A 24,018-nucleotide genomic window follows, 5' to 3' on the forward strand; every position below is an offset into this window, starting at 1 on the left:
TATGCAATGGCACACGGTTAGTCGTCAACACCATGACACACAATGTCATTCAAGCAACAGTTCTTAGAGGATCACATGCTAACGATACTGTTCTCATTCCTAGAATTGACCTTACGAGTTCTGACCTAGAATTACCTTTTACATTGAAACGCCGACAGTTCCCCATTAAACCTGCATTTGCAATGACCATCAACAAATCACAAGGACAAACCATGGACAAGGTTGGCATCTACCTCTCTGAACCCGTTTTTGGACATGGACAACTTTATGTTGCCTTCTCACGTGTTCGACGTTCATCTGACGTTAAAGTTAAAATTATAAATGATCCATGCCAAGGAAGACTCATTCAAGGACAAGACACCATCTTTACTACTAATGTTGTATACAAAGAAATATTCCAATAAAACATTACTCTATGCCAAACACTCTATTTTTTATTTATATACGCATCATCCAAACCTGCACACTGTACTATATCTAAATCATACATCTCACTCTTTGTCATGCCCCAGCGCCAGGGGTTGGCGAGCGAAGCGAGCAGGGGGCGAAGCCCCCTAGTATGTAGCAATAAAATGCATTGCATTTGTCATTCCAACAGATGGCACATCAGAAACATTAACATTATAGTGCCTTTCATCCCTCTATCGCTTTCTATTTTATAGTGTATTTCATCTATCTATCTATCTATCTATCTATCTATCTATCTATCTATCTATCTATCTATCTATCTATCTATCTATCTATCTATCTATCCAACAGCTGCACCAAGGCTGCTAAAGAAACCCTGCAGCAGGTTGTAAAAACAGCTGAGGCCATTACTGGGACTGAACTGCCATCACTCAAACTCTTGTATAAGACTCGCTGTGTGAGAAGGGCCAAAAACATTCTCAAGGACAAAACTCACCCAGGAAATTCTTTGTTTGAGCTCTTCCCGTCAGGCAGACACTTTAGGTCAATCCATGTATGCACAAACAGACTAAAAAATAGCTTGTTCCCATCTGCCATAAACTTTCTGAACTCTGAATGTCCTCAGTCTGAGATCATTTTTAATTGAACATGTGCAATAAGCTATATTGGTAATGTGCAATATACTAATGTAATACAATACATAATATGTAATGTACTATTCATTAACAGGTGCAATAACAATTTATGCTGCTGTACTTTGAGCAATAATAATTTGCTCTGGTTACTTGATCACTTAACACTGTATACAATATATTTGGAATTATTTGACTTTTCTTTAAATGCACCTTGGGGCTGTCACAAAAAGTAATTTTGTTGTGTTACACATTGACAATAAAGTGCTTGCGTGAACTTGATCTATCTATCTATCTATCTATCTATCTATCTATCTATCTATCTATCTATCAGAAACATCAACACTGCTTTTATGAGTGCAATACCAAATGGCAAATAACAGAAAAATATTTATTACATTTGTCATTCTAATAGATGTTGCATCACAAACGTTTGTAGTAATAAAATGCATCGCCATTCCAACAGATGGCCCATCACTGGAATGGCAAATGCAATGCATTTATACCTACATGCGATAAATAGTACATTCCAATAGATGGTGCACTGAGAATGTTAACACTTTGGTCTACATTGAATGCTTAGATTTCAATCCGTTTTACGGGTAGCACAGCAGGGTTAAGAATAAACTTGCTATAAAAATAAAAGTTGTCTTTTTTCCGGGGTTCCCGCCCTGCTTTCCTAGCGCCTACCAATCAAATTTCACTGATTTCACTTATCCCTTCCTCCTGCACCTCACGGAAGCGGTCATTGGCTGCCGGGTTTATCCTTTTGCCCAGACTCCCCATGAGACCGGGCTTTCTCGGCAAATCTCGTCTTTCTATTGGTCTATCGTCTGCCAATCTTTCCCAGGGCTTGAAAGGCAAAACAAAATAAATAGAGGAAGCTGTGGAGGGCGGAGCTTTATGCAGCAGTGCACCAATGAAAGCGGGACAACTACGACTAGCGTGAGTTCCAGCCAATGAGGGACGCGTAGGTGGCACGTGAAACAAGGAGACGGAGTGGTGAGCGCGGAAGATGGCTTCCGCCATGTCGCGGGGAGCGGAGCTGTGGAGCTTTTGGACTTTTATCTCCTTCTTCTTCTTGTCGGCTGTCGCGCTGCTCAACTTAGAGGAGCTAAATGAGATGAAATACGGCATCGAGATCCTACCGGACCCTGTTATCCGAGGCCAGGTGAGTCTTGTTGAGTGTTTGTTACGCCGCAAGCTTGTGAGAAAAGGACAGCGAGCAAGGCGTCCAAAGTATCTGTGAGAGTCGAGCGTGTCTGGAAAGGGACCGCCTGTGACCTGGCAGACAGAGTAAACGTTTATCTCTGAACACCGGAGCGTGTGGGCCCGTAAAGACAGTCGGTGCATGTCGAGTCCGAGGCGTGCGCACTTGCGGCGAGCCTAAAAAGTCGCGTCTTTGAGTCTTAAGAGGAGTCCATCTGGGAACAAGTGACAGGTATGAGCCCAGAATGACCGGGCGCCCGCTCTCCGCGTGATTGTGAGGGCGATGTTCGTGTCCCCATCAGAGCCGTCAGGTGTGTCCATTGATGTCTGCTGTGCTTTCAGTGTGTCAACGACTGCTGACATGCGAGTCGGTGGTTAGGGATTCAAGTGCCGTCAGAATGGGGAGAGTGCAGGTGTCGAGGGCACCGGTCGTCCATCAGGCATTAGTCTGCCATTTAAGCATCTGCATTGGCAAGAGCTGCCAGGGAGCCCTCTGGTCAAACATCCCGACTGCTGCTCCACTCTTGTCGTGCAGTCACTTTCGGCCAGTTTCACTTGTGTAAATGCAGCAGTGGTTCCCAACTTTTTTCCCCCCAAGGGACCCCAGTGACTATTTTGACGACCCCCCACCTTCTCCCATCCCGGACAAACACTATTACCAAGAAAAAATAAAATAGCCCTAGCACTTTTGAATTGTTTTAATCTTTTATATTCATTGCATAACAGTATCAATAATAGGCTACATGTAAATTGAAGCCAAACAGTGAGCATAATGTGCAATAACGCGCTTAACATTGTGTATTACTTTTCTGAACAGATTATTTTCTGTGAATACTGCAATATATCAGCCAGTCTTTCCTATGTTTACATGAACTTGTGACACATTAACTTGTTCCCTTTCAAGGCTACAAACAGAATGGCATTTAATGTGAGCTTTGGGCTTGTAACTCTTGGGCCAGTGATGGGATGTCAGGTGTGATTTTGGTGACAGCCAAACGAAAGTCACAGTGCACGTCAAGCTTGTTGCGTGCCTTTGATTTGATGGTGACAAGAGTGCTGAAAGCAGGCTCTGATAGGTATGTCGCTGCGAGCGGCAAGATGAATTTGGTGGTTGTGTAAAGCACAAGTCTTGGAGCGATGCCAGGTCCTTTCACAAGCCAAAACCGCATGTATCCTTATTCATCATAGAATTTCTTCAAGAGAGAATTTGACGTAATATCCATGAGCTCATCCTCAGCCTGAAGATATTCCACATCCTCCTCTTTCGCGAGAAAGGGGTCCATCACCCATGCGTCTTTTGCGACGTGTTCATTTATGTCTGAAAACCGGGATTTCATCTCCTCCTGAAGCGGCTCCATGTGGTGGGTGAACTGGCGGATCAAGGAATTGGATAATTTTCCCCCCCTGCTTGTTTATTTAAAGAGAAGGGCTGTAGATCCCTCTTCACCAGTTTGTTCTTTCTGTACTCCACTTTACGCAAAAATGCATCCACTGCTTCCTTCCACACCATTAGTACTGGTCTCTGCGCCCTGCATGCGTTTGTTTGTTTCATTATTATGGAGACCGAATATCTCCGCCAGGTATGATGTCTTAATTAGATAGATAGATACTTTATTAATCCCAAGGGGAAATTCACATACTCTAGCAGCAGCATACTGATACAAAAAACAATATTAAATTAAAGAGTGATAGTAATGCAGGTAAAAACAGACAATAACTTTATATAATGTTAACGTTTACCCCCCCGGGTGGAATTGAAGAAATTAATTAATTGATTAGAAACTCGGCTGTCATTTCCTCCAGTAGTTTCTGGTTATGGAGGATCAGGAAGTCTCTTATCGGATTTTGAAGATCAATGAAACGCTCCAGCATTTTGCCCCGGGACAACCAGCGCACCTGAGTATGGAGGAGGAGTGTCTGGTGGGTCTCGTCCTCACACAGCTGTGCAATGATTTGTTTGTTGACTGGACGAGCTTTAGTAAAGTTCACAATTTTTACGACGGTCTTTGAGGTTTCATTTGGTTCCTCACAGAGGTGTTTGCTGGCCAGAGCTTGTCTGTGTATCGTGCAGGGGGGCGCTTTCTCTTTCAAACGACTGTTGAAGCCTTTATTCTTTCCCATCATAGAGGCAGCTCCATCTGTGCAGCATGCAACTAAATTATTATCGGGAAGATTGTGTTTTGTGAAGTATGTGTCAACAACACAGAACATATCTTCTCCTTGTGTGGTGGTTTGTTAGATTGACAGACATAAGAATGTCTTGTTTCAGTTCGGTTTTGTCGATATACTGTGTATATGTGTATGTATGTGTGTGTATATATATATATATATATATATATATATATATAATATACACATGCACAGTAATCCTTCCTCCATCGTGGGGGTTGCGTTCCAGAGCCACCCGCGAAATAAGAACATCTGCGAAGCAGAAACCATATGTTTATATGGTTATTTTTATATATTTTAAGCCCTTATAAACTCTCCCACACTATTATAAACATTTCACGCACAATTATACAGCATAAACCCTTTGTATTCTCTTAGATATTGGATAAGATTCGTTGAAATTATGTATGTAAACACAGTTTATATACAGTAAAACCTAAACATTATTTTAAAGATATCGAGCGTCTCCAATATCACATATGTTACAGCCATTACGACAGACAGGCCACCAGCAATAAATACGTACAATGCAAGAAAAATTGTATACAGTAAAATGTGTGTACAGTGACACTAAACGTACATACATGTACTAAGTACGTAGAAAATTTATCATGGTTACTCACCAACAATGACATGACGACTTGTCCGATAACGATGAGTTTAATTTTACTGCACAACAAAGGAACGCGTCACAGCTCTTCTAAAGGAGCCTCTTCAAGTGACTGTGTAGCACCGCCGTTGTTCTTCTTCCAGCACTCTTCAATCCAAATCCCTAAAGCAGATTCCATCCAGACTACTGCCTTATCACGTCCACTTGCAACTTGTTTTGCGCCCTGGTTAAAGGACACTGCGGCCGTAGATCTTATATGCTTTTCCTCCTTTTTAAATAAAAAGAATCGTGGACTCATTGATGCCGTAATGGTGTCCTGCAGCGGTGTAGCTGTTTCCTTCCTTCAACATATCCAAAACTTTTACCTTTTCTGCAATCATTTGCATCTACTGTTGGCTCTTGGACACGGCTCCTGAAGCAGTAGCAGGGTCACGTTAATGCTGAATGAGTGAGATGAGACTTCCTGGTTAATGCAGCACTCCGTCGCTGAGCCAATCAGCAGCACACAGGAACTTAACTGCGTGCTCTGATTGGGTAGCTTTTCAGCCATCCGCCAATAGCATCTCTTGTATGAAATCAACTGGGCAAACCAACTGAGGAAGTAAGTACCAGAAGTAAAAAGACCCATTGTCCGTAGAAACCCACGAAGCAGCGAAAAATCTGCGTTATATATTTAGATATGCTTACATATAAAATCCACGATAGAATGAAGCCGCGAAAGACGAAGTGCGATATAGCGAGGGATTACTGTGTGTGTGTATATATATATATATATATATATATAATCAGTATTGCCTCCTCTCTCTCATCGAGCTGGATGGAAAACAGGCCTGTTCTGAGATTTTCTATCAGTGTGTTCTCAACGTTTCCCACCATTCTATCATTTCTGTCTTTCACTGTGTTGGTGGATAGTGGTACAGTCTTAAATTTGCTAGCGACCTGAGGTCCACACATTATTTCTGCCATTTTAATGCAAGCCGGTTTAGTAAGTGTCTCTGCAATGTTATGTGGCTTTCTGGCTTGTGCAATAACGAGAGAGCACTCAAACGATGCAATAGTTGCCTGCTTTTGGTCACTTCCAGCCCTGGCAACACTTTTTCCCCTAATATTCTGGGGCCTGTTAGTTATCACAGTTTCTTTTTTTCGGAGAAAAAAAACTCCCTGGGTTTACCCACCGTGTCCGGGTGTTTGGTAGTCTGGTGTCGCTTCAGTTTGCAGGGTTTCATATTTTCATTCGCCAGTTTCTCGCCGCAAATGAAACCAAACTCCAAATAACTGTCTTCATAAGTCCTTTTTTAATTTCTGAGACAATCAGTACTGTCTTCTCCCTGACACTTGGCAATTTTTCAAAAAGCCCTTTAACTGTTTTACCTCGTAATTCTGTGGTTAGATTAGCTTGCATGCTAGCTCCGCTCTGTGAATACTAATCGTATGATGCAAATAGTGTCCTTGTCATTGCCGATCGTCTTCTTCTTTCGGCTGCTCCCGTTAGGGGTTGCCTCAGCAGAGCATCTTCTTCCATATCTTTCTGTCCTCATCATCTTGTTCTGTTACTCCCATCACCTGCATGTTCTCTCTCAGCACATCCATAAACCTTCACTTAGGCCTTCCTCTTTTTCTCTTCCCTGGCAGCCATATCCTTAGCACCCTTCTCCCAATATACCCCTCATCTCTCCTCTGCACATCTCCAAACCAATGCAATCTCGCCTCTCTGACTTTGTCTCCCAACCGTCCAACTTGAGCTGACCCTCTAATGTCCTCATTTCTAATCCTGTCCATCCTCGTCACACTCAATGCAAATCTTAGCATCTTTATCTCTGCCACCTCCAGCTCTGTCTCTTGTGCCACCGTCTCCAGCCCATATAACATAGCTGGTCTCACTATCGTCCTGTAGACCTTCCCTTTCACTCTTGCTGATACCTGTCTGTCACAAATCACTTCTGACACTCTTCTCCACCTACTCCACCCTGCCTGCACTCTCTTCTTCACTTCCACAATTCCCATTACTGTGTACTGTTGATCCCAAGTATTTAAACTCATCCACCTTCGCCAACTCTACTCCCTGCATCCTCACCAATCCACTGACCTCCCTCTCATTCACACACATGTATTCTGTCTTGGTGGTCCTACTGACCTTCATTCCTCTCCTCTCATATCTCCACCTCTCCAGGGTCTCCTCACCCTGCAGATCACAATGTCATCAGCAAACATCACAGTCCACGGGGAGTCCTGTCTAATCTCGTCTGTCAACCTGTCCATCACCATTGCTAATAAGAAAGGGCTCATAGCTGATCCCTGATGTAATCCCACCTCCGTCACTCCTACTGCAGACCTCACCATGGTCACACTTCCCTCATACATATCCTGTACCAGTCTTATGTACTTCTCTGCCACTCCCGACTTCCTCATACAATACCACAGCTCTTCTCTTGTCACCCTGTCATATGCTTTCTTCAGGTCCACAAAGATGCAATGCAACTCCTTTTGTTCTTCTCTAAACTTCTCCATCAACAGTGGTGCTCTTTCTTGGCATTAAGCCATCCTGCTGCTCACTAATCATCACCTCACTTCTTATCTGACCTTCCACTACTCATTCCCATAACTTCATGCCGTGGCTCATCGATTTTATCCCCCTGTAGTTACTGCAGTCTTGCACATCCCCCTTAGTCTTAAATATCGGCCCACCAGTCCACTTCTTCTCCACTTCTCAGGCCTCCTCTCACTTTCCAAGATTCCATTAAGCAATCTGGTTAAAAACTCCACTGCCATCTCTCCTAAACACCTCCATGCTTCCACAGGTATGTCATCTGGACCAACGGCCTTTCCATTCTTCATCCTCTTCATCGCTGTCCTTACTTCCTCCTTGCTAATCCGTTGCACTTCCTGATTCACTATCTCCACATCATCCAGCCTCTTCTCTGTCTCGTTCTCTTCATTCATCAGCCTCTCAAAGTACTCTTTCCATCTGCTCGTCACACTCTCCTCTCTTGTGAGTACGTTTCCATCTTAATCCTTTATCACCCTAACCTGCTGCTCATCTTTCCCAGCTCGGCCCCTCTCTCTGTAGCCCACTGGTCCTTTTCTCCCTCCTTAGTGTCCAGCCTCTCATACAACTCATCATACGCCTTTTCTTTAGCTTTCGACACCTCTGTCTTCACTTTGTGCCTTATCTCCTTCTACTCTTGTCTACTATCGTGATGTTTATTTTTTTTTTATAAAAAAATAATACAAACTTCTACAAATTTAGTTGTTTATGTTACACAAACATTAATTAAATGCCTAGACACATTAAATAAACAAATATTTAAATAAATAAATTTTGCACCCCTTAAAATAGAGAGGTCTCTCATGATCGGTATCCTTCAATAAGGGCACGCCACAAAAGGGCGACCTCAATTGGGCGCAGCGAATAAAGGCGCGCGTAAATTAAGGCAAGCTTCAAAAGGGCGACCTCAATTGCTTTCGCCTTTTTATACATTCAATCATTGCCTTTATGTAATAAATTTTCTGTAATAATTTTGTTGCATTTGCCTTTATTCGCCGCGCCCAATTGAGTTCGCCCTTTTGAAGCTCGCCTTTTTGTGCACGCCCTTATTGAATAGAACCCTTGTGACCCACTGTGAGGCTTTGGCAACCCCTGGCAGGGGTCGGGACCCCCAGGTTGGGAGTCGGTGACTTACAGTAATGGGAGATGTGACAGCCCAGTAGACTTTCTAATGTCATGTGAAATAGAAAAGTAATTGTTATAGGTCATAAATCGAGAAAGTGCAACAGCCCAGCATAAAGTGGTGGCGATAGACTAGGAGATCAGTCAGTAGGAGAGTAAAACCAGAGCAGTTGGTACCAGGGTGGGCAAGATGTTGGTTGGAATTGTAGCCTAAAATGTTCTTAGAAGTAACCCACTTGTAATGGACGGTAGCCTTATGCCATTTTAATTGGTGTATGTAAAATTGAAGTATTCCCAATGCCAGGTTGCAGTGCTGAACGGGGAGCTGGCTTGGGTAGATCTCTCTCTGGCACTGAGGTTGCAGCTTTACAGAGCGCCATCATGTTGTGTGTTGTTTAGCACAATCCGTCTTGTTAACATGCTTATCTAGGGCAGGATCGTGGGGCAGCTGGAGCCTATCCCAGCAATCACTGGGCACAAGGCACGAATAATACCTGGATGGGGTGACAGTCTGTCTCAAGGAGAGCACACACACACACACACACACACACACTCTCACACATACATTAGGGCCAATTTGAACAATACCAGTCCACCTGATGTGCACATCTTTGGACTGTGGGAGGGAACCCACTAAACACTGGGAATACATTGAAACTCCCAGTAGGGACATGAACCTTGGTCCCCTTGTTGCGATGCACGGTGTGAATTTCACTGTACTCTACACGGGACACTAAGTGACCCAATAAGATAAGCATGGACACCTGACGTAATGAATTATTATTATTAATATTTATGTAGCGCTTTTCTCAGTACTCAAAGCTCTATCCACACAGGGAGGAACCAGGAAGTGAACCCACAATCTTCCACAGTCTCCTTACTGCAAAGCAGCAGCACTACCACTGTGCCACCTGTGAGGATAACTGCAGTTCCAATTGTCATACAAAGTCAGTGACATATGAAAAACTACCAGGGGCTGTAAGTCCTTTAGACTGTAAATATTTTAACAAATCGTCTGTTTTCTTTCTTTTTCTTTTTTTTTTTAAATACATTACTGTTTCTCTATTCTTTGTCAGATGATCATACTGTTTGACTAATTTTCATTAAGTTGTCCATATATTTGATCATTTCAAAAGCATTTCATACCACATGCACTTGACCACAGATCATCCACCTGACGCTAAGCATGATCAGGTCTGGCCAGTATTTGGCTGGAAGACCACCTAGGAAAAGCTTGGGTTGTTGCTGTATGAGGGATTGGTGAGGCCTGAAGGGAGCACTTACCTTGTGGTCTGTGTGTGGATCCCAATGCCCTAGTGCAGTGACGGGTACAACATGGTGTCCTTTGGATAAGATGTCAAACTGAAGTCCTCACTCTCTGTGGTCATTAAAGATCCCTGGGTATCTTTTGAAAGCAGTAGGGTGTATCCCAATCGCCTACCACAACAGCCAGCTATGAGAGGGGGATATCCCACCAAACCCTGGCTATTATGAAGAATCTTTAGAAAAAAGATGCATTTATACCAAAGTGGCACAAAAATAATCTCGGGCCCCCTAATCCTCCCCTGTCTCTAATTGGCGAACTGTCTCTCACTCACCCCGTCATCACCTAACAGCTAATATGTGGTGGTGCAAAAATGGCTGCCATTGCATCATCCAGGTGGATGCTACACATTAGTGGTGGTGGAAGTGGCTCCCCACTCACTGTTTTCTCAGTATTCTTTAAAGTATTATATAAATGTAAAGAATTATTGTTATTTTCTTTCTCATTTACAGTGGTGCCTCGGTTTGCAAGCATAATTTGTTCCGGAAACGTGCTTGTAATCCAAAGCACTCATATATCAAAGTGAATTTCCTTATAAGAAATAATAGAAACTCAGATGATTTGTTCTACAACCCAAAAATATTCATATAAAAATGATTAATAGAAAGTAAAATACGTAAAACAAATTAACTTGCACTTTACCTTTGAAAAGAATCGTGGCTGGTGTGAGAGAGGAGGAGGAGGAGGAGGAAGGTTATTGTGTGGTTGACTTTCACTCTAACTATCCCTGCAATCTGTTGGCTCACTGGAATCTTCTTCTTTTTTTGCGACTTTAACAAGGAGCCTCTCCAGTGATGGTTGCTTTTGCCTGAAGTGTCACTACACTTGGACACAAAATTTAAAAAAATGCTTTACGCACTGTAAGGTTTCTAAACTCTTTTGGGATTCGTCCACAACGGGACGACACGCGGAAGAACGTCCCAAAGCAATCGCAGTCTCCCAGTGCAGTAGCAGTTCGGCATAAAAGCGAATCCGAAAAGATCGCGGACATGCTATAAGCGCCTGCCGTGGATGGGTGAAACAGGGCACGTTATAAATGCGCAGGGCACAGTACTACTTGCCCATTAACCTGCCCCCACTGACCCTGCCTGACTGCTGTGTCTGTTTATAGGAGAGTGGCAGACTCCCACTACAATAAATAACCGTGCTGTTCCTGTTTCAAGCTGAATAAAGCTGGTGTCGCTAAAGTACTGAGACTCGGCTTCGTGTTTTGGGGTGCAAGACGGGGACTCGCACGTTACAACACACACACACACGTGGTCAGCATGATATAGTAAACAGTATACGCTCGTACGGATGTTGACTGTATGAGTGAGGCACACTGACTGAGAACTAGCATAGAAGACGATTACCCACAATCCGACAGCGAGAGAGAGAAAAGAACCATCGGCTCAGTTGTGATCACGTGACGCTCGGCAGACAAAGCGTATACGGACTACTCGTATTGCAAGACCTCGCTCGGTTGTCCAGAAAAATTTATTAATTTTTTAGCTTGTCTTGCAAAACACTCGCAGACCAAGTTACTCACAATCCAAGGTTCCACTGTACCTGCAAGAGTGTAATTTATTCAAGTAGTTAATGTCAAGCTGGTCACAGAATTAATTTTCCACATAAAATAGTTTTTTTTTTTAATGGTTAAAAATAATCTATATAATTCACTAAGCTGCCGCCAGCGCAAGCAAGACACCCATGGAAGCACGCAGGACGGAGCCACGCCCACCAACTCTAAGACCATTGGATATGATGACAACTCGCAGAGCCACGCCCACCATCTCGGACGCAGCAACTCACAGAGCAGGGCGTCATTCGCATTTGTCTGTGCTACACTCCACATGCACCTCTGAAGAAGCATGTTTGTCGCGGATGTGAATCGCTGTATGCGGCGTGTAGAACAGTTTGCGAGGGGTATCACATGGTCTTACAGTTGGTGGGCGGGTCTCTGTTAGTTGCTCTTGCGAGCGGGCACATGACCAAGCAGTGTGTATGCTTCGAGAGCGAGGATGGATGCGACAGCACCATCTAAGAAGAATCCTATTTGTCGTGGATGTGAATCGCTGTATGCAGCGTGTAAAACGCTGTATTGTATGTTGCCCTCTCCAGAGTTAGTGTATCCAGAAAGCATTCACAACACATCACTTTTTCCACATTTTGTTATGTCACAGCCTTATTCAAAAATGGATTAAATTCATTTTTTTCCTCAGAATTCTACACACAACACCCCATAATGACAACATGAAAAAAGTTTACTTGAGATTTTTGCAAATTTATTAAAAATAAAAAAATTGAGAAAGCACATGTACATAAGTATTCACAGCCTTTGCAATGAAGCTCAAAATTGAGCTCCGGTGCATCCTGTTTCCCCGATCATCCTTGAGATGTTTCTGCAGCTTCATTGGAGTCCACCTGTGGTAAATTCAGTTGACTGGACCTGATTTGGAAAGGCACACACCTGTCTATAGAAGGTCCTACAGTTGACAGTTCATGTCAGAGCACAAACCAAGCATGAAGTCAAAGGAATTGTCTGTAGACCTCCGAGACAGGATTGTCTCGAGGCACAAATCTGGGGAAGGTTACAGAAAAATTTCTGCTGCTTTGAAGGTCCCAATGAGCACAGTGGCCTCCATCATCCGTAAGTGGAAGAAATTTCGAAACCACCAGGACTCTTCCTAGAGCTGGCCGGCCATCTAAACTGAGCGATCGGGGGAGAAGGGCCTTAGTCAGGGAGGTGACCAAGATCCCGATGGTCACTCTGTCAGAGCTCCAAAGGTCCTCTGTGGAGAGAGGAGAACCTTCCAGAAGGACAACCATATCTGCAGCAATCCACCAATCAGGCCTGAATGGTAGAGTGGCCAGACGGAAGCCACTCCTTAGTAAAAGGCACATGGCAGCCCACCTGGAGTTTGCCAAAAGGCACCTGAAGGACTCTCAGACCATGAGAAAGAAAATTCTCTGGTCTGATGAGACAAAGATTGAACTCTTTGGTCTGAATGCCAGGCGTCATGTTTGGAGGAAACCAGGCACTGCTCATCACCAGGCCAATACCATCCCTACAGTGAAGCATGGTGGTGGCAGCATCATGCCGTGGGGACTGGGAGAACAGTGAAGCATGGTGGTGGCAGCATCATGTCGTGGGGACTGGGAGACTAGTCAGGATAAAGGGAAAGATGACTGCAGCAATGTACAGAGACATCCTGGATGAAAACCTGCTCCAGAGCGCTCTTGACCTCAGACTGGGGCGACGGTTCATCTTTCAGCAGGACAACGACCCTAAGCACACAGCCAAGATATCAAAGGAGTGGCTTCAGGACAACTCTGTGAATGTCCTTGAGTGGCCCAGCCAGAGCCCAGACTTAAATGCGATTGAACATCTCTGGAGAGATCTTAAAATGGCTGTGCACCGACGCTTCCCATCCAACCTGATGGAGCTTGAGAGGTGCTGCAAAGAGGAATGGGCCAAACTGGCCAAGGATAGGTGTGCCAAGCGTGTGGCATCATATTCAAAAAGACTTGAGGCTGGAATTGCTGCCAAAGGGGCATCGACAAAGTATTGAGCAAAGGCTGTGAATACTTATGGACATGGGATTTCTCAGTGTTTTTATTTTTAATAAATTTGCAAAAACCACAAGTAAACTTTTTTTCACGTTGTCATTATGGGGTGTTGTGTGTAGAATTCTGAGGAAAAAAATGAATTTAATCCATTGTGGAATAAGGCTGTAACATAACAAAATGTGGGAAAAGTGATACGCTGGGAATACTTTCTGGATGCACTGTACATCTTTTCATTCACCTACAGTCGTACCCTCAAAGCCAACCCCATTTGGACAACTATGTCTTTCAGAGAGTGTTCACCCATCAGTACATAATTATGCGCCGTATGCTATGCTGCGGGTTGGCTAGTAATATATAATTCATCTATTTACTTATTTTTACTAGTTTAACGTTTTACTCTGCTGGCCTAGCTCTCTTTCTCATGTGTGGCGGTTGATTTGTTTCAAACCTAGCTTTGTAAAACTGAAGTTATATGTATTGAATGTTATTTGATTTTAATAAAATCCAAGAAGAAGAAGAAGCAGCCTGTTCTTGTGTTTAAAGTTGAAAGTCATGGGTCAGGGATCCAGCCTTTTCAATTTACAGAAAGCATCCACTTTGAAGCAGCCAAGTTTTCAACTTAAGAAAATTTGTCTTACATTATCTCAAGGATGCCTCATAATAATGAAAGAAAACCACAAGTCATTGTTTTATGATAATACTTTTTTATGATTGCCTCCATAGTGGGTGGAGTTTTGACCACCCAGGCAATGCCCCAAGCTCCACCCCCAACCCGTGTCCAGCTCTGTTCTGCTTATCCTCCTACGTTGCCTCTACTGTTCTGTCTTTTCAATGGTTTTGTTCTGCTGTGGCTTGTAATGATGGACAGATGCGCACTCACGTCATGTGATGATTTTGTCCCTGTGAAGATGCAACTCTCTTTAACACAATGTAGGTACTTAGAAGGTCTAATCAACATCAGGCAGGACATTTTCTGGTTTATCTGCTGTATTATACAGTATCTCACAAAAGTGAGTACACCCCTCACATTTTTGTAAATATTTTATGATATCTTTTCATGGGACAACACTGAAGATATGACACTTTGATACAATGTAAAGTAGTCCGTGTACAACTTGTATAACAGTGTAAATTTGCGGTCTCCTCAAAATAACTCCGCACACAGCCATTAATGTCTAAACCGCTGGCAACAAAAGTGAGTACACCCCTAAGTGAAAAATGTCCACATTGTGCCCAAAGTGTCAATATTTTGTGTGGCCACCATTAACTGTCTTGGGCATGGAGTTCACACGCGCTTCACAGGTTGCCACTCCTCCGTGACGACATCACGATGCTGGTGATGTTAGAGATCTTGCGCTCCTCCACCTTCCCCACAGATGCTCAATAGGGTTTAGGTCTGGAGACATGCTTGGCCAGTCCAGCACCTTTACCCTCAGTTTCTTTAGCAAGGCAGTGGTCGTCTTGGAGGTGTGTTTGGGGTCGTTATCATGTTCAGTTTCTGAAGGGAGGGGATAGATAGATACTTTATTAATCCCAATGGGAAATTCACTCATGCTCTGCTTCAGTATGTCTCAGTACATGTTGGCATTCATGGTGCCCTCAATGAACTGTAGCTCCCCAGTGCCGCCAGCACTCATGCAGCCTCAAACCATGACACTCCTACCACCATGCTTGACTGTAGGCAAGACACACTTGTCTTTGTACTCCTCACACACGCTTGACACCATCTGAACCAAATAAGTTTATCTTGGTCTCCTCAGACCACAGGACATGGTTCAAGTAGTCCATGTCCTTAGTCTGCTTGTGTTCAGCAAACTGTTTGTGGGCTTTCTTGTGCATCATCTTTAGAAGAGGCTTCCTTCTGGGATGACAGCCATGCAGACCAATTTGATGCAGTGTGCGGCGGGCGTATGGTCTCAGCACTGACAGGCTGACCTCTGTAGCAATGCTGACAGCACTCGTACATCTGCTTTCAAAAGACAACCTCTGGATATGACGCTGAACACGTCCACTCAACTTCTTTGATCCACCATGGCGAGGCCTGTTCTGAGTGGAACCTGTCCTGTTAAACCGCTTGGCCACCGTGCTGCAGCTCAGTTTCAGGGTGTTGCCAATCTTCTTATAGCCTACGTCATCTTTATGTAGAGCAACAATTCTTGTTTTCAGATCCTCAGAGAGTTCTTTGCCATGAGGTGCCATGTTGAACTTCCAGTGACCAGTATGAGAGAGTGTGAGAGCGAGAACACCAAATTTAACACACCTGAGACCTTGTAACACGAGCGAGTCACATAACACTGGGGAGGGAAAAATGGCTGATTGGGCACAACTTGGACATTTTTCACTTAGGAGTGCACTCACTTTTGTTGCCAGCGGTTTAGACATTCTTGCCGGTTCGAATCCCATAAAATGGCAATAGGGACTCTGCTCTGTTGGGCCCTTGAGCAAGACCCTTAACCTGCAATTGTTGAGCATTTTGAGTAGTGAGAAAAGCGCTATATAAATGCAAAGAATTATTATTATAATTATTATTATAGCAGTGTGTCGAGTTATTTTGAGGGGACAGCAGATTTCCACGGTTATACAAGCTGTACACGGACTACTTTACATTGGGTCAAAGTGTCAGATCTTCAGTGTTGTCCCATGAAAAGATATCATCAAATATTTACAAAAATGTGAGGGGTGTACTCACTTTTGTGAGATACTGTAATAATAGATTGTTCCAGCAGTTTATTTTTAAAGTTTTAACAGTTCATTGGTAGTGTGTAAAAAGATCAGTATTGCAGTAATTGTGATGCTCTTTGCATGAAAGAAATACATGTGTTCCATTAAAATGTCACTTTTTCTTGGTGAATTGTGATGTTTCCTTAAAAAGTGCAGCAAAAGATATTTGGCGCCCAGGGGTGCATTAACCCCCCATGGTCCCCCTCCAAGTACAGTGGGGCAAAAAAGTATTTAGTCAGCCACCAATTGTGCAAGTTCTCCCACTTAAAAAGATGAGAGAGGCCTGTAATTTCCATCATAGGTTTACCTCAACAATGAGAGACAAAATGAGGAAAAAAAATCCAGAAAATCACATTGTCTGATTTTTAAAGAATTTATTTGCAAATTATGGTGGAAAAAAAGTATTTGGTCAATAACAAAAGTTCATCTCAATACTTTATACCCTTTGTTGGCATTGACAGAGGTTTTCTGTAAGTCTTCACAAGGTTTTCACACACTGTTGCTGGTATTTTGGCCCATTCCTCCATGCAGATCTCCTCTAGAGCAGTGATGTTTTGGGGCTGTCGCTGGGCAACACGGACTTTCAACTCCCTCCAAAGATTTTCTATGGGGTTGAGATGTGGAGACTGGCTAGGCCACTCCAGGACCTTGAAATGCTTCTTACGAAGCCACTCCTTCGTTACCCGGGCAGTGTGTTTGGGATCATTGTCATGCTGAAAGACCCAGCCACGTTTCATCTTCAATGCCCTTGCTGATGGAAGGAGGTTTTCACTCAAAATCTGATGATACATGGCCCCATTCATTCTTTCCTTTACACGGATCAGTCGTCCTGGTCCCTTTGCAGAAAAACAGCCCCAAAGCATGATGTGTCCACCCCCATGCTTTACAGTAGGTATGGTGTTCTTTGGATGCAACTCAGCATTCTTTCTCCTCCAAACACGACGAGTAGAGTTTTGTTCATCTGACCATATGACATTCTCCCAATCCTCTTCTGGATCATCCAAATGCTCTCTAGCAAACTTCAGACGGGCCTGCACATGTACTGGCTTAAGCGGGGGGACACGTCTGGCACTGCAGGATTTGAGTCCCTGGTGGCGTAGTGTGTTACTGATGGTAGCCTTTGTTACTTTGGTCCCAGCTCTCTGCAGGTCATTCACTAGGTACCCCCGTGTGGTTCTGGGATTTTTGCTCACCGTTCCTGTGATCATTTTGACCCCACGGGGTGAGATCTTGCGTGGAGCCCCAGATCGAGGGAGATTATCAGTGGTCTTGTATGTCTTCCATTTTCTAATAATTGCTCCCACAGTTGATTTCTTCACACCAAGCTGCTTACCTATTGCAGATTCTGTCTTCCCAGCCTGGTGCAGGTCTACAATTTTGTTTCTGGTGTCCTTTGACAGCTCTTTGGTCTTGGCCATAGTGGAGTTTGGAGTGTGACTGTTTGAGGTTGTGGACAGGTGTCTTTTATATTGATAACGAGTTCAAACAGGTGCCATTAATACAGGTAACGAGTGGAGGACAGAGGAGCCTGTTACAGAAGAAGTTACAGGGCGGTGAGAGCCAGAAATCTTGCTTGTTTGTAGGTGACCAAATACTTATTTTCCACCATAATTTGTCTGATTTTTTAGAGAATTTATTTGCAATGTGATTTTCTGGATTTTTTTTCTCATTTTGTCTCTCATAGTTGAGATATACCTATGATGAAAATTACAGGCCTCTCTCATCTTTTTAAGTGGGAGAACTTGCACAATTGGTGGCTGACTAAATACTTTTTTGCCCCACTGTATGTGGCAGTTTAAGGGTTAATAAGTGTGACACCCCCCCCTTTTTCACGGTTATGCAGATGATTCCCAAATCTCCCTGCTTCTGGAACCCAATAATTAGGGTGATCACTACTCCCTTTAGGTGCCCTGAGGGTATCACGTGCTGGATGGCATCAGATCTTCTTCAGCTAGACGGAGGTTATTCTTTTTGGCCTTTCATCCTTTGTCAGTAGTATCAAACCACAGTCTTGGTCCACTAACTCCACACATCAGGACTTACGTTAGAAACATTGGTGTTATCTTTGACTCGGATTTCATAAATTCTATGCTCGGAAGTGGCCTTTATTTCAGTGTGGCGCCATCACTAAGGTTATACCATTTCTCTCTCGTTTGTGCTTTTGTGTCATCCTTTTGCAGACTCCTGTCATTCCACTATACTGGTGTTTGCCCCTCATTTCTCTCCCGTGTGGCCCCAAACCCCCTGACATAGTTGTGCCAGAGCAGTCCCAGTTCAATTCAAGTGCTTTTAGTTGAAACACAACTCCTTCTTTTCTTTTTCTAGACCCCCTATCTCTCCCTCCCACACATCAGATTCCAGCTTCTGCTGATTCGAGTGGGGAACTCTCACTTATCTCCAGACCAGGGGGGTACTTCCTGTGCTTAATCAGTTGCCCCCGGGATGCCCAGGCAGGACCCCAACAGTTTGACGGCTGCCCAGAGACCACAACTGCCATGCTGCCCTGTGGGCGTCTATACTACAGTTTGCCAGATGGGATGCTGCCGGCCATTTTATGGGAGGGGATGAACGTTCTGCCCATAGCAGGCAGTCGCCCACTGTCCCGTCGTTCCAGGTTACGCAAGTGTGATTGATTGAGTGGTCTGTAGTGTTGGGAATATTTTAAATTAATAATCTGAATTTGACCGGCGTCTCACACCCGTGCCCTATTAAAGAAGAATTAGGAGCCTGCGTGGCAGAGAGGGGAAGATCCGTAGAAAGAATGAATAGATGGAGAAATGGAGGTTCAAGGATGGGAGAAGACGACAGGAATGGGGGAGAAACCGAGAGGGGGCAGGCAGCTGGGAGGAGAGCCCCTTGAGGAGCCTGAGACCATCGCTCAGGGCTGCTGAGGGTCACTCTGGCTTAGCGGCTCAGGGATTGGAGGGAGCTGCAGGACTAAAGGTAGGCTTGCCGAGGTGCCGTGCTGTGGGAGCCATGGGCATTCGGGACATGAACCTGGCAGAGAAGGTGCTGTGACTGTCAGTTAGGTATCTCCTCTGCTGCAAGGACCCATTTGGGATAAGCAGAGGAGACGTCAGTTCTAAAGAGGTTGATCGGGGGCTGAGTTTTTAACGGCAGATTCCTGCCTGTGTTTTTTAACCTCATTTTAACAGATAATTTATTGACTTGGTTTTAACTTCCACTATTTAACAGTTTTTGTGGATTGTTTATTAGATGGACGTTCTGATGCACTACACTTATTATACACTTAGTTTCTGATAGATTTAATAAAAGCCCTGTTCCCTTTTTGCACCTACCCCTTGCACCACATAAGTGTGTCCTCATTTGCCCGGCTCAACGATGTTTACAGGTTCAAGAGGCTTCCTAGAAGGTACGAGGAAGTGTGGAACTAACCTGCACCATCACGCCAAGTCCAATCATAGAGTCCTTCCAAAGGTTGCTGGGACGTCAGCCCTGGTGTAGCTGCTACCGTAGCATCTTCCTGTGTCTGTGTCCTGACAATCGGGCTGCTCTCCTTCCTTTCCCATGGTCTCCTGGTCAAGCAAGGGAGCAGGATCCACCTCAGCCGGGACGCCAGTTGGTCCCTCGCACCCGACCAAAACTAATTCAGAGTGTTGCTGTTAGAGTCCTGGCACATTTCAGCCGTGTTAGCTTCTCTTGTTTTGTTCCCTGCCTGTCTTGCTCACCTCCTCCATCCTTACTCCTCCACCAGGCCTCTCAGATCCTCTGATCGATTATTACTGTCTGTTCCACACATGAAGTTGCTGTCGCTGTAGTGGGTCCTCAGCTATGGAGCACCCTGGCCCTCTTATCCCACAGTTGATTTATTTTAAGTGACAGTTAAAAGCATACTCTTCTTCACTTAATTTACTTTGTCGGTCTAACTTAAACTTTGTAGTTTTAGCTCTATTGATGTATTTTTATGGCTGTTCATTGTCGGGCATTGCTCTTAGCCTGAGTGTTATGTTTTTTTACTCCTTTTTCTTATCTATTGCTGATTATGTCGTTGTTAAGCGCTTTGGTCAACTTTTAGTTATTATAAAAGTACAATATACAGGGGCATCTCAATAAATTAGAATATCATTGAAAAGTTTATTTCAGTAATTCAATTCAATAAGTCAGTCAGTCAGTCAGTCAGTCATTGTCCAATCCGCTATATCCTAACACAGGGTCACAGGGGTCTGCTGGAGCCAATCCCAGCCAACACAGCGCACAAGGCAGGAACAAATCCCGGGAAGGCTGCCAGCCGACCGCAGGACACACACCCACGGGACAATTTAGGATCGCCAATGCCCCTAACCTGCATGTCTTTGGACTGTGGGAGGAAACCCACGCAGACACGGGGAGAACATGCAAACTCCACGCAGGGAGGACTTGGAAAGCGAACCCGGGTCTCCTTACTGCGAGGCAGCAGCGCTACCACTGCGCCACCGTGTCGCCCAATTCAGAAAGTGAAACTCTTATATTCTATAGAGTCACTACACACACAGAGTGATTATATTTCAAGCGTTTTTTTCTTTTCATTTTGCTGATTACGGCCTACAGGTAATGAAAACTCAAAATTCAGTATCTCAGAAAATTAGAATATTACATAAGACCAATAAAAAAAATGATTTTTTAAGACAGAAATGTTGGCCTGCTGAAGAGTATGTCCATGTAGGCACTCAATACTTGGTCAGGGCTCCTTTGACATGAATGACTGGCATGGAGGCGATCAGCCTGTGGCACTGCTGAGGTGTTCTGGAAGCCCAGGATGCTTTGATCGCGGCCTTCAGCTCATCTGCATTGTTGGCTCTGCTGTCTCTCATCTTCCTCTTCCTCACAGGTTCTCTATGAAGGGGTTTAGGTCAGGCGAGTTTGCTGGCCAATCAAGCCCAGTGATGCACACCATGGTTATTAAACCAGGTGTTGGTACTTTTGGCAGTGTGGGCCGGTGCCAAGTCCTGCTGGAAAGTGAAATCAGCATCTCCATAAAGCTCGTCAGGAGAGGTGCACATGAAGTGCTCTCAGATGTCCTGGTAGATGGCTGGCTGTGCTGACTTTGGACTTGATAAATATAACACAGCGGACCAACACCAGCAGATGACATGGCTCCACAAATCATCATCACTGACTGTGGAAACTTCACACCGGACCTCAAGTAACTTGGATTCTGTGCCTCTGCACTCTTCCTCCACACTGTGGGACCTTGAGTTCTAAATGAAATCTGAAAAGAGGACTTTGGACCACCGAGCTGTTAACAGTCCAGTACGTTTTCCACCTTAGCCCAGGTTAGACACTTCTGACGTTGTCTCTGGTTGACACCAGGAATGCTGTGACAGTTGTAGCCCACATCCCCGATACAGACGTCTGTGTGTGTTGGCTCTTGAAGCACTGACTCCAGCCGCAGTCCACTCCTTGTCAATCCTTCCCAAATTCTTCACAATCCGTTTCAAGGCTGCTCTTATCCCCATTGCTTGTGTCACATTTTGCTTTCCACTCCACTTTCCATTAATCTGCTAGGATACGTCACTCTGTGAACAGCCAGCTTCTTTAGCAGTGACCTTTTGTGGCGTCCCTTCCTTGTGGAGTGAGGGTCTCAGTGACTGTCTTCTGGACAACCGCCAAGTCAGCAGTCTGATTGTGTGGCCTACTGAAGCAGACTGAGAGACCACTTCAAGGCTCAGGACCCCTTTGTAGGTGAGTGGAGTGGGACACCAGGAGTCTACAATATGGAACTTTGTCACAGTATTCTAATTTTCTGAGACACTGAATTTTGATTTTCATTACCTGTAGGTCATAATTGGCAAAATGAAAAGAAATAAACGCTTGAAATATATCACTGTGTGTGTAATGAATCAATAGAATACAGGAGTTTCACTTTTTGAATTGAATTACTGAAATAAATGAACTTTTTGATGATATTTTAAGTTATTGAGATGCACCTGTAAATAGATGTGACTCCACTTTGTGTAGGTGAGCTGATTGTCCAACTTCAACTTTAAAGTGTCACGCGTACGTCTGCTATGCACAGCTCTGCTATCGTTTGTGTGAGTCTTTATAGGACCCCGAGGGGGGACTCTGAGACGAGCTTTCTGACAACAGTGGACTCTGAGAGTTTATGACAGACGACCTCTCGTGGGGGCTGACTTTCAGGGCCACCAAGTAGACGGTATAACGGGCATCGTGGAGGTCCGCTTAACAGAAACTGAGACGCCACTGTGCTTGAGAAACGTTCAGCTGCAGCCGTGGCGTCCGTGAGACGTGCCCACCTGAGACCGGCCTCTCGGATTGTGTTTGTGAGGGTGAGACACCTCACCACAGTAGTGCCAAAAACTGTGTCCTTGTGAGGCTGGGATGTCTGTCAGCGTGTCGGCTAGTTTTACATTTTTTTTTTCTGAATTTTTTGAGCCAGAGTGTGTCTGTCACATGTGAAGTTCATGACCTCGGTGTAATATGTTCTTCCTGAGTGACACGTATTGATACATAGTGACAGTATTTGTATATCGACACCCTGAGGAGGATCAACACCAACAGAGCTGCAGGACCGGATAAGGTGTCAGTTAAGACACTGAAAATATATGTGCTGATCAATTGGCAGGTGTCTTTCTGGATGTTTTCAACCTTTCTCTACAACTTGCAATGGTCCCTGTCTGCCTCAAATCCTCCACTATTGTGCCAGTGCTTAAAAAATCGGCGGTCACATACCTTAACACTAGAATTACCAAAGCCTACGAAAAAACTTGTAGATCCGTCCCATCTTAAATCGCTTTGCACCTTTCCATCAGCGTCTTTTGTCCTGTAAATGTGTCGATAAGCAGCCTGCTATCACATCCTCCCGCCGCCACACAGTTGTCTCAGCTCAAGTCTGTTTACCTGCACGTTAGTTGCTTAGAGTTGTATAGAGTGAGAAGTCAAGCAAAATGACACCTTTTATAAATACTATATCGTTATTTGGAACACAGGTGTAGCCCTATGCTCATATAATATAATATTCCCCTTAATAATGTTTACTGGTGGTTTTGTTTTTTTTTTCCATGGTTTTCGGAGGCTTTAGAGCTCCGGGTGGTGTTCACGCGAGAAGGTGTTGGACGTGAAGGGGGGAAAAAAAAAAGTGGTGGTGGTGAAGAGTGCGAGAGAGACGAAGGAGCGGAGGGAGCCTGCGAAGAAGCACCAGATACTTGGAATAGCGCTCCAGATGACAAAAGGAAAGCCTGGCAGCTCCTCGGGCAAGGAGGAAAAACAACAAGTTTTACCTCATTGGAACGGACTAGCTCCATTTCGCTTGCAGCGCTTGCATCGTTTTGCTGTGCGCCAGCTTGCCAGCAGGGCAACTCCATTTTTCCACAGCGTGGAAGTTCTGTTTTTGGACAATGGACACTGATATTCGCTCCGCATATTAGTGAGTACTGTTACCTTTTATGTTGGCTCGTTAGAGCGAATGGGCCTTAACGTTTTTGGCCACCACGTTCACGAGTGTCGACCAGGCCTGCAACGAGGGGGGTTTGTGTTAATATTTTATTTGGTGGCCGCTGGCTTGTGTGTGCGAGTCTCTGTGGGCCCCTAAAGTTGTTAAGTTAGAGTGAGGTTTTAGTGATTAAGTTTGCTTATATTATAGATTTTGTTATTGTGTTCGTCTTTAACAGTGGGATGTTTTAAGTGCGGGTAAAATCAAACAGTTAGAGTACATTGGTAAGGTTTAAGTGCACTGCCTGAACCTATAGGTATTTGTTGTGAAGGGTAAATA

General features: G+C 44.4%; 1 protein-coding gene across 2 annotated transcripts in view; it reads left to right on the forward strand.

Annotated features, from left to right (window-relative positions):
- Positions 1–2,008: 2,008 nt before the first annotated feature.
- The window catches only part of os9 (OS9 endoplasmic reticulum lectin), a 185,520-nt gene continuing 163,510 nt past the window's right edge, over positions 2,009–24,018 (forward strand). Inside the window, exon 1 of one of the 2 annotated variants that reach the window (XM_051925377.1) lies at positions 2,009–2,211. In XM_051925377.1, the coding sequence (XP_051781337.1) occupies positions 2,056–2,211 (156 nt within the window). In that variant the 5' untranslated portion in view covers positions 2,009–2,055. The remainder of the gene's footprint in view (positions 2,212–24,018) is intronic. The other variant, XM_028798671.2, reaches the window with a different exon arrangement.

Source organism: Erpetoichthys calabaricus, chromosome 3, assembly GCF_900747795.2.
Source record: "Erpetoichthys calabaricus chromosome 3, fErpCal1.3, whole genome shotgun sequence".
Lineage (NCBI taxonomy): Eukaryota > Metazoa > Chordata > Cladistia > Polypteriformes > Polypteridae > Erpetoichthys > Erpetoichthys calabaricus.